Source organism: Canis lupus, chromosome 11 (genome assembly GCF_048164855.1).
Source record: "Canis lupus baileyi chromosome 11, mCanLup2.hap1, whole genome shotgun sequence".
Lineage (NCBI taxonomy): Eukaryota > Metazoa > Chordata > Mammalia > Carnivora > Canidae > Canis > Canis lupus.
In genome coordinates, this window is record NC_132848.1 from 47,377,421 (window position 1) to 47,389,631 (window position 12,211).

At 35.4% G+C, this 12,211-nt stretch overlaps 1 protein-coding gene across 1 annotated transcript in view; it reads left to right on the forward strand.

Annotated features, from left to right (window-relative positions):
* The window catches only part of TMEM131 (transmembrane protein 131), a 227,510-nt gene that overhangs the window by 48,399 nt on the left and 166,900 nt on the right, over nucleotides 1-12,211 (forward strand). Inside the window, exon 2 of the mRNA XM_072768088.1 lies at nucleotides 12,128-12,189. Within this exon, the coding sequence (XP_072624189.1) occupies nucleotides 12,128-12,189 (62 nt within the window). The remainder of the gene's footprint in view (nucleotides 1-12,127; nucleotides 12,190-12,211) is intronic.

The following is a 12,211-nucleotide window of genomic DNA, read 5'->3' on the forward strand; positions in this document are numbered from 1 at the left end:
TATTTTGTTTAACATAATACTCTCTAGCTCCATCCACGTTGTTGCATATGGCAAGATTTCATTCTTTTTTATGGCACACAGTTCCATTGTGTGTGTGTGTGTATCACATCTTTATCCTTTCATGGGATTTTTAAAATTTCCAGGTACTTTTTGAGTTTTCTAGTGTATACTGTTACTAATTTCTAATTATATTCCATTGTACTTGGATAATACATTCTGTATGACTTCCATGTCTTTAAAGTTATTGTAATATGTTTTGCTTATTAACACATGGCCTATCTTGCAGAATGTTCCATGTGCATTTGAGAATGTATATTCAGTTGTTGGATGAAGTGTTCTGTTGATGTCTAGTTGGCCTCTAGTGTTATTCAACTGTCCTTATTTCTCTCTTGATCTCTTGCTTAGTTTTTCTACCCATCTGTTTCCTAGTTTTTCTACCCATTTTTGAATGGTTTTCTACCATTCAGTTTTTGCTTAATGTATTGTAGAGCTGTCTTACGAGGTGCCTATATATTTGTATTTACTATGTCTTCTTGATAGATTGATCCCTTTGTCATAAAATGTCTTTTTTCTCTAGTAATAATTTTTTAAAAGTCCATAATTGTTTTAATGATTGTCATGGGGACTGATATCTTAATTTATAACACTCTGGTTCAGATTAATACCACCTATTTTCAAATACTCTTCCTACATTCTTTGTTCTCTCCTCTCCTGGGACACCAGTTGTACATATGTTAGTAGTTTTGACTGTATCTCTTAAATTATTGAGACTTTGTTCATTTTTCTTCATTCTTGTTTCTGTTTCTCAGGCAAGATAATTTCAGTCTGTTTTCAAGTTTGTTGATTTTTTCCTTCCACTTATTGAAATATGCTGTTGAGTCCTTTTAATGATTTTTAAATTTCAGTTATTGTACTTTTTATGCCAGATTTATATTTTCTTTTCATAATTTTTTCTCTTTTTAGTGACATTTTTCTATTTGGTGAGACAACAGTCTCATATTACCCTTTAGTTTTTGTTTTGTGAAGTTTTTGTTTGCGTATGGTTTCCTTGACTTCTAACATGCTTATAGTAGCTTATGTAATATTTTTGCCCAGTAAGTCCTGTCTGGACTTCCTCAGGGACAGTTTCTATCCATTGCACTTTTTCCTCTGTGTATTGGCCATATTGTGCCTTTTGTTTTGTTTTGTTTTGTTTTTTATATTGCCTACAATATTTCACTAAAAACTAGAGAATTTCAATTACTATTTTTTAGTTTGATTTCTCTTAAAAGTTCTAGCTCCTTAATATTTTCTACATTGTGAGACATCATTTTCATATTTTCCTTTAGTTCTTTAGGCATGGTTCCTTTTAATTCTTTGAACATTTTTAGTACAGCTAACTTAAAGTGTTTAGTAATTCCAACATTGGATTTCTCAGCAGCACTTTCTATTGACTACCCCTTGTCCTTTGCATGGGCCATATATTTGCCTGTCTTCCAACTTTATATTGAGAACTGGGCATTTAAAGTAATACATAATGTCGCAGTTGACCATCAGATTTTTCCCCTCCTCAGGTTTTGTTGTTGTTGCTGTTTGTTTCTTTTGTCCTTTCAGAACTAATTCTTTTAAGTGTGTCTTATTTGTCCTACATGGTCACTGAAGTTGGCTTGGTTAGGCTTATGGTGAGCCAGTAATTGAACAGAGATTACCTTAAATGCCTGGAACCAGTAATTCTCCCAGTCTTTGCTAAGAGGCTCTTGGAGCACACCTTCAATAGTCAGGCAGTTGACAGTTAGGCCTTAGCCTTTACATCCTGCTCACACAAAAACCTCAGGGTCAGTCAGGTATGAGAGCATTCAGGCCTTCAGGTCTTTGCTGAGCATATACATAGCCTCCTTGCACACATGGCCTTTTAGATTACGTGGAAGACATCAGAGCTTTGTAAAGCCCTCATAGACATCTCATTCCCAACTTTTCCTTTTAAAAAAAGTTTAGAATTAGGTTATTATTAACCTAATTGGTAACCTAATTAACTGTAATCTACCACTTCAGTCTACCTAGATTCTCCCAATGGCAACATCTTGTCAATACTACATTATCATGATTTGGATATGACATTCTGATAGTTGTTTAATTTTTGCCATTCTAATAGTGTGGTCTGAGTTTGCATATTCCTGATGGCTAATGATGTTGAATGCCATTTCTTGCACTTATGTGCCATCTGGATGAAATGTCTGTTTCTCTCTTTTGCCTTTTTTTTTTTTTTTAATTTTTATTTATTCATGATAGGCACACAGTGAGAGAGAGAGAGGCAGAGACACAGGCAGAGGGAGAAGCAGGCTCCATGCACCGGGAGCCTGACGTGGGATTCGATCCTGGATCTCCAGGATCGCGCCCTGGCCAAAAGCAGGCGCCAAACCGCTGCGCCACCCAGGGATCCCTCTTTTGCCTATTTTCTAATTGGATTTTTTTTTTCTATTTGGTTTTGAGAATTGTTCATATATTTTCTTTAGATTCTATCTAGCCCTTTGTTGAATATGTGTTTAGATAAATTTCCACCTTAATTTTCACCTTTTTGCCCTTTTTGCCTTTCTCTTAACAGTCATTGGAGTGTAAAAGTTCTAGATTTTGATGAGGTATACTTTTTCAGTTTTATCTTTCCTGAATTGTGCTTCTGTTGTCAATTCTAAGAATTCTTTACCACCTTCAATTCTGAAGATTTTCTCCTCAATTATTTTTTTTTAAATGCTGTAGTTTTGCATTTTAGATCTGTGGTCTGGGATCCCTGGGTGGCGCAGTGGTTTGGCGCCTGCCTTTGGCCTAGGGCGCAATCCTGGAGACCCGGGATCGAATCCCACGTCAGGCTCCCAGTGCATGGAGCCTGCTTCTCCCTCTGCCTGTGTCTCTGCCTCTCTCTCTCTCTCTCTGCGTGACTATCATAAATAAATAAAAAATTAAAAAAAAATTGTTTAGATCTGTGGTCCATTTTGAGTTAATTTTTGTAGAGAAGTGATGTCAAGGTTCTTTTTTCCTTTTTTCTTTTTGCCTGTGGATGTCTAGGTGCTTTTTTTTTTTTTTTTTTTTTTAAGATTATACTTCATCCAATGAATTGCTTTTGTGGTTTTTGTCAAGGTGGCCTATTTGTTTGGGTCTACTTCTAGGTTTTCTGTTTTATCCAAGTGATTTATGTGTCCATTTGTATGCAATATTGTGCTCTAATGATATAGGTATAGTAAGATATAATATCTGTTAGAGTTATTGCTCTCACTTCATATTTTTGAAGATTGTTTTTAGTAATTCTAGGGCTTGTGCCTTTACATCTAATTTTTATTTATTTTTATTTTTCTATCTAATTTTTAAAATAAGCTTGTGTTAGTCTACAAATAACCATTTTCATAGGATTTGTGTTAAAACTATAGGTTGGTATGGGAAGAATTGGCATTTTTACTATTTTGAGTCTTCTGTGAACGTGGTATATCTTCACATTTATTTTGGTCTTAAAAATTTTTTTTTCAGGGGGATCCCTGGGTGGCGCAGCGGTTTGGCGCCTGCCTTTGGCCCAGGGCGCGATCCTGGAGACCCGGGATCGAATCCCACGTCGGGCTCCCTGTGCATGGAGCCTGCTTCTCCCTCTGCCTCTGTCTCTGCCTCTCTCTCTCTCTCTCTCTGTATGACTATCATAAATTAAAAAAAAAAAATTAAAAAAATTTTTTTTCATTAGCATTTAGTATATTGGTATATTATTCTGTACGTGATACCTTACATTTAATATCTAATTATTTCATATAGTATGATGGTTTTAACTTTGCTTTCCACATGTTCATTGTTAATATAAAGAAATGCAATTGACTTTGGGTTTTGACCTTGTATTCTGCAACTTTGCTAAATTTGCTTATTAGGTATATGAGGTTTTCGTTTGTTTGCTTTTTGGGTCCTTAGGATTTTTACATAGACAGTTATGAACTTGCAGATAGGGATAGTGTTATTTCTTTTCCAGTGTATAGGTTTTTCTTTTTCTTGCTTTGTTATAGTGACTAGGACTTGTGACTAGAACTTCTAATGCTATGTTAAGAACGGCAAGAGCCACATCCCTGATATTCCCAGTCTCATTTTTTAATCATTAAGTAAGATATTACCTGAAGATTGAGGTAGTTCTACTTTTCTCCGATGTTATTGAGAGTTTTTGTCATGAGTGGGTATTGGGTTTTTGTCAAGTACTTGTTCTATTTCAGTAGATATGATCAAGAAATTTTTCTTCTTGGGGCACCTGGGTGGCTCAGTAGTTGAGCATCTGCCTTTGGCTCAGGTTGTAATCCCAGGGTCCTGCTTCTCCCTCTGCCTATGTCTCTGCCTCTCTCTGTGTGTCTCTCATGAATAAATAAATAAAATCTTTAAAAATTTTATTTTTCTTCTTTAGCCTGTTCATAGTGAATTACATTGATTGTTTTTTAAATTTTAAGCCAGTCTTTACAACTTAAATCTCATTGGTTATGATGTGTAGTTTTTTCTATATTTCTGGGTTCAATTTATTTATAGTTTGTTGTACTTTTTTTGGGTCCAAGTTAATGAGATATAGTGGTGCAGTGTTTTTTTTTAATATTGTGTGCAGGAATTTTTTGAAAAAAATTAGTGACATATGTAACACAAAATTTACCATTATTTTTAAGTGTACAATAGAGTAGCATTAATTACATTCATGTTGTGCCACTATTACCATTATCTGTTCCAAAACTTTCTCATCATCGCAAAGACTCAGTAACCATTAAGAAATAACTCCCACTCCCCCTTACTTTGGCCTCTGGTAACCTGTAATGTACTTTCTGTCTCAGTGAATTTGCCTATATTAAATATTTCATTTAAGTAGAATCACAATATTAGTCATTTGTGTCTGTCATATTTCACTTAGCATGTTTTCAAGGTCCACCCATGTTTGTAGCATGTATCAACTTCATTCATTTTTATTGCTGAATAATAATCCATTGTATTTATATACTGTGTTTTGTTGGTCCATTCATCTGTTGATGGACACTTGGATTGTTTCTATTGTGGTAGGATACTATTTAAATTTTTAATTTAATTTATTTTTTAACTTGGAAAAGATTTATTTAGTATATTTCTTAATTGGAGTTCGATGTGCCAACATATAGCATAACACCCAGTGCTCATCCCATCAAGTACCCCCCTCAGTGCCCATCACCCAGTCACCCCATCCCCCTGCCCACCTCCCCTTCCACTACCCCGTGTTCGTTTCCCAGAGTTAGGAGTCTCCCATGTTCTGTACCCTCACTAATATTTCCCACTCATTTTTCTCTCCCTTCCCCTTTATTCCCTTTCACTATTTTTTTATATTCCCCAAATGAATGAGACCATATAATGTTTATCCTTCTCCGATTGATTTACTTCACTCAGCATAATACCCTCCAGTTCCATCCATGTCACAGCATTTGTCATTTCAAATGGCTAATATTCCATTTAATATATAGACACCGAGGCTTCTTTCACAGTTTGGCTATTGTGGACATTATTTATTTTTTAAAAGATTTTATTTATTAATTCATGAGCGAAACAGAGAGAGACATAGGCAGAGGGAGAAGTAGGCTCCTTGCAGGGAGTACGATGTGGGACTTGGTCCTTGAACCCGAGAACATGCTCTGAGCTGAAGGCAGACGCTCAATCGCTGAGCCACCCAGGTGTCCCTAAACTTTTTAGTTTCGTAGTCAGTCATGCTGTTTAGGTTTATTATAGAGATCCTTTTGTGACCTATGGTTACAGAAACAGCATAATGTTCAGAGCCTTTATATTGTTATTTTGGTTTTTTTGTTTGTTTTTTTTTTATTTATTTTATGATAGAGAGAGAGAGAGAGAGAGGCAGAGACATAGGCAGAGGGAGAAGCAGGCTCCATGCACCGGGAGCCCGATGTGGGATTCGATCCCGGGTCTCCAGGATCGCACCCTGGGCCAAAGGCAGGCGCCAAACCGCTGTGCCACCCAGGGATCCCTATATTGTTATTTTGATCTGCTTGTTTTATATATTGTCTCCGGTACTCCCCCTAATTTACCTGCTTGTGCTAGGGAGGAATAGTAGGATGTGCTTCTGTGTATTAGTGATTTTCTGTTGCTTGTTTAGAGTAATTGGTGGTTCTAAGACATTTTAAAACTTAAGTTTACTGATCTTTTTGTATAAATTGAGCACTTCAGGATAAAATGAAAATTATGATATTTTATCATAAACTATAAAATTAATTAGAAAATATATGTGCCTCTCCTCTTTGGATGTAAGATGTGTGTCTGGCACATCTGAGTTGCATAAATCTGTATTTTTGAGTTGGAATAAATAACATGGACACAGCCTTTTTTTTTTTACGGAGTTGATAATATTGAGTGGTCTTGATAAAATAGAATTTGACATGTGAATTCCTTTGCATTTTTAGTGTGGGAAGAAGACAACATATATTACATCTTTCAGATAAGAAAATTAATAAGGGGTGAAATAAGGTTTCAGTCAGACTATCTTTACAGATAGAAGGGATTCACACAAATCTAGTACAGAATGTTTAAAAATGTTTATCAGTGAGCATTTGTTGAAATAAAATCCTGAGCAAGTGTAACTGTAAAAGGGATATTAATAATATCATTAACAATAATGAATTCTGAAATAATAATGCCATTATTTTAACCATTTTTATTCTGCCATTTTTCAAACTTTGTGCTAGATGACAAGCAAACCAGAAACTAGTACAGATTGTCATGAGTTAGAATGGGGCAGATGATAGAGCATCCAGGACTGCCTGGAGCAGTTCAGGAAAGCCTGGTTGAGGGATGGTGTTCGAGGGGAGACTTGAAGAAAACAATAGCCGTGAGAATATTCCAGGCAGGGTGATTGTTTGACACAGGATTTGAGTGCCTTTCCAAGTCCTGCCTGTGTGGCCCTTTTTTTGCTTTCTGGTTATTAAAAGGTCACTTACTTTACTAGTCCAACCTCCTCCCTTTATGGAGGAGACCATGAAGGCTAGAAAGTAGAGAATCAATGATTACAGCCTAGGATCCCAATGCCTGGTACACACACACACACACATACACACACACACACACATCCATACCCATATGACACATATTTCTACTGCTTGTTTATGTTCATTGTTTTCATCAATTATTTTAGAAGATGTAGGGAAACGGGCAGATTGTAACATTCAGGGGAAAAAAATCTCTAAAAGAAAAAAAATCATAGTAGAGAAAGATTTGCCTTTAAATTGAAGGTATTGGGGATCCCTGGGTGGCGCAGCAGTTTAGCGCCTGCCTTTGGCCCAGGGCGCGATCCTGGAGACCCGGGATCGAATCCCACGTCGGGCTCCTGGTGCATGGAGCCTGCTTCTCCCTCTGCCTATGTCTCTGCCTCTCTCTCTCTCTCTCTCTCTCTCTCTCTGTGACTATCATAAATAAATAAAAATTTTAAAAAATAAAAAAAAATAAATTGAAGGTATTTTTCTTGTGTCATTCATTACTAAATAAGATAGGGAAGTAAATGAACTCAATTTCTCAACTTCTGTTTTGAAAGTGAGTGATTAAAGACCAACACATGGAGATTTTTACACTGTATGGAAATGTCTTTGTTCCTCTTAGACATCATGAGAATGTGGGTGGTTACAGGGACCTTAAAGTACATCTTATGGAGCCCAGCTTTGCAGAGTTAATGCCTACAAAATCATAAAAGCCAGAAATGTAAATCCTTTCCTTCTTTCCTTACTTGTTATTGGAAATATATGCCTAATTTTAGAAATTAGGTTGCTTTAAGGTGTCATTAGTCATAATGCCAAATTTACTTTGTAAGTAAATAGTGATGGGTTTAGAACCATAGATTCTGGGGTCCTTTTGCTGAAATTTATAGTCTTATCTCTAGCCACTTTTCTTGCTTAGTGACCTTAAGCATAACCTCATTGTACCTGCTTATTTAAAAATGGAACCTGTAATGTCTGGGTCATAGGATAGTTTGAAGGTTATTAATAATAATATAGTGATGATAATTATTAGATGTTCTCATTCTATTACATAGGTTGCTGTTTGAACTGGGAAACATTGGGACAGTTTGGGATTCACTTAAAATATAAAATTAGGGGGAAAACTTGAGAGGAAGTAGATGTACGTTATGGTTTTGAATACAGAAATGAAGGAATTTGACTTACTTTGGTTACTTTTTTATTTTACAGCCTAACACTGTTAACACTTCAAATGATTAAATACTTATCTAGTGTCAGTTTTGGTTTTCTAGGCATAGTTTGACATTCTTATAACTGGCTATTTAAAGTAAAATATCTTAATTTATTTCATGCCTGAGTTGAATTCTGTTCATTTCTTCATCTTTTAAGGGAAGCTGATGATATATAATACAATATTTTCCTTTTAGGACTTTATAAAACAGTGGCTGTTACTGATTATTTTCAACTAAGGTAATTCATGGTTTTTTTTTTTTTTTTTTTAAACCTCCTAACTAAAAATACTATACAACCAAATTATTTTGCTGCCTTATCTTTATATTGGTAAGTTCTCCTCAGTTAGCTAAAGGTGTGATCTAGCTTGATGATGGGGGAAGTTAGGTGATAGTCATTGTCATAACTCTAATAGCAACCTCCAAATAGATCATGTTTTGTTTCTGGTACCTTTGTACTGCTGACTAGATGGAAAGCTTCTAACTAAGAGCTCCTACTCTTTTTGTCTCTTCATTTGTGAGCATCTGGCTATTTGGTTAATTCTTGTTAATTAATTGTGTTCTTACATCAATAAATCTGTCTTCAACAGGAGTATCACAAAAAGATATTTTCTAGATCATCTAAAATCTCAGTTTATGTTAAAAGGTGGAAAAAGGGGTTGAAATGGGCTGAGTGAGCTAGGCAGAGCCTTTTACCTTCACAGTGTGAATCTGAAACCAACTACAAGCTTTCACTACTAGATAACAAACCAGAAAGAGATCATTTGCATCAACAAATGCAAATACCAATACTTCTATCTGAGCAAAAGAGGTGGGATTTCACTCACGCGCTCAGTATTTGAGTATTCTCTACATACTAAGAACTGATGGGGACTGTGCAGTGGAGCAGATTGGCACAGTGGTTGAAGATACACAAGAAATGAAGGACAGGACTTTCCCAAAATAAAATTGGGGTATGATTATTAGAACAAGGGAAAAGTGATTCTTGGGAGGCTGGAAATACCATCCAGTTAGGTAATGTAATCTAATCTCACCTTGCTACTTGGCTTGCAGCTTTAGTCACACTGGAAAAGCCAGGTATGTGGGATGAGACAGTAAGCTGCTTCTGTGATGAATACTCAAAGACTAATAAAGAGGAATCAGTGAATGTTATATTAAGCTAAATGAAATATCATTGTTTCAGTTTTTTAAAAGTCAGCTTTTTTGTTTGTTTATTTATTTAAGTAATTTCTACTCCCAATGTGGGGCTCAAACTCAGAACCCTAAGATCAAGAGTCACATACTCTTCCAACTGAGCCCAGCCAGGCAGCCCCAAAAGTAAACTTTTTATTTAAAAGTTTTAGATTTATATTAATATTTTAAAGAGAGCACAGAGTTCCCATTCGCCCACCCAAACCCTATTATTAAAACCTTACATTAGTATGGTACCCCTTTTTTTTACAAGTAACAAATGAATATTAATATATGATTATTAACGTCCATATTTTATTCAGATTTCCCTAGTTTTTATCTAATTTCCTTTTTCTTTTCTAGGATCTTATCTAAGATAACACATTACATTTGGTAGTCCTGTCTGCTTAGGCTGCACTGGTCTGTGACAGTCTCTTAGACTTTCCTTGTTTTTGATGACTTTGACAGTTTTTAGTACTACTCAGATATTTTGTAGAATGTTTCTTGTTTGGGATTTGTCTGTTTTTCTTATGATGTGTCTGGGGTTATGTGATTTTTGAGGAGGAAGACCACAAAGATAAAGTACCATTTTTATTATGTCATATCATATGAAGGGTACATACTGTCAGCATGACATTTTGCTGGAGGATGTTGACCTTTATCATCTGAGTTAACATCTGTCCAGTTTCTCCACTGTACAAATACTTTTTCCCCCTCCTTTTCATATTGTTTTTTTTTTTTGGAAGGAAGTCCCTGTGTGCATCCCACATTTGTTAATGGATGAGAAGTTATGCTCCATCTTCTAGATACATAAATTATTTAGGGTTCTGCCTGGGAGTTCTGTATCTTCTACCCCATTTATTCATTTATTCAATCATTTATTTATGTCAGTATGGACCCATGTCTATTAATCTTCTATTTTGGGTTGTAATCTAACACTATTGTATTGCTCAAGTTCCAGGTTTGGCCATATGCAAACTCTTTCTGTTAATTTCTGACATCCCTTTGACAGACTCTCATCAGTACAGGATTTTTTTTTTTGGGGGGGGGGTTGATGCTTAGCACTTGCTTACTTTCTGGGACCATAAGGCACTCCAATTTTGTGATATATATATCCTGCCCTGGTCCTAGATTGAGCCATTTCTCTAAGAAGCCCTGGTTCCTTTTATTGGAGAATGGTATTAGAACCCAAGATCCATGCATTAGGTCTACATTATGCTATTGGGGTATCATTGCTCCTAGGCCCTTTCAACTGACTAAGCAAGAAAGTATGTATATGTATACTAACCCCTGCATATACACATATTTATAAATATTTCTGTACATAACTGTATATTAAACTAAGTATAAGTTCATACTGATGTTGCCAACTTGGTTCATTATCATATGAATCATTATAGCTTCTTCCCCTTGCTTTTGTGTAAACTCTTACTCCAGTAATGAGAAGTCTGACTTTCACTCTCCTTGTATTTAATTGTTCAGTTCCAGTGTACATGTATAGTGACATTAGAATTGTTAATCCAAGCTCCCATGGGAAATAATTGGGGTATAGTGCTTATGTACAATTTCTTTTTCTTTCTTTCTTTCTTTTTTTTTTTTTTAAGTCTTTTACCTTTAGTCTTACAGTTTCTACTCGCTTTTACTTTACTTATGTCAGCACCTTTCTCTACCCTCCACTTCAGTAAGGTGGTTTCATAGATTTGTAATATAGTTAAATTATTTTGTCATTTCATCCTGGGATCCCTTGATCTCCTAAAGGATTTTTAAATTGCATACATTAGGGTCACTCTAAAGTTCTGTTTCGATGAATGCATAGTGCTGTATACACGCTACCATTCCAGCGTCATACAGAATAGTTTTACTGCTCTGCAAAATTTCCTTTGCTTCACTTACTCACATCCTCATTACTCTTCCAAAACTTCAAGCAACCTCTCGTCTTTTAACCGTTTCTGTAGTAGAACCTTTTCCAGAATGTCATATACTTAGAATCAAACAGTATGGAGCTTTTTATTTTTTATTGCTGAATAATACTGTTGTATAGATATACTATAGTTTATCTATCTACTCACCTATTGAGGAACATCGTCTTGATTGTGTCCCATTTTGGGGAATTATGAATGGAGCTGCTTATACAGAATGAAGTGCAGATTTTTGTGTGGGCATAAGTTTTCAAATCCGTTGGGTAAATACCTGTGAGCACAACCGCCAGATCATGTGCTAAAAGTATGTGAACTTTAGAAATATCTTGTCTTTGCATTGTGTGCCGGTTTTTGGAATGGAATAATCTCCTCTTGCCATTTTCCTTGCCCATTCTCCCTCCAAGGCTCTTTTGACTGTTGATTCCAAGTCCTGTCATTGCTATAAAAGAGCAGATGATAGAGAATTTTGGTTTATCATTTTTTTTTTTTGGTAATGGAATCCTCTAATAATCTTTTCCATGTGCTTGTGATATTTTCAGTTATCTGTGGGTGAAAATAATCAGCTGCATCTAAATTTGACTATTTTGTACTTTCTGGCAGTATAGCAGGAATATATTATGCAGGTGGCTTACACAGCCTATAGGTTGTTACAACTGCTTTCTAATTGGATTGCATTGTTTTATTTGAAAGCATTTCATAGTTGCCAAAATCTTGAAAGATTGTATTTTCCTCTTTAACCATCAAGCAGTATGTTTTTAAAAATATATAATTGTATTTGTTAAATTTAAGGTAAAATATTTATTTAAATCAAATTTATGTTTCCATAAAGTGATAGTATGTTTTGTTTTCTTCACAGCATTTATTCAGTCGGAGAGCATAATAGAAGTGCTACGTTTTGATGATGGAGGGTTACTACAGGTAATTTTATTTTAAGTTGAAA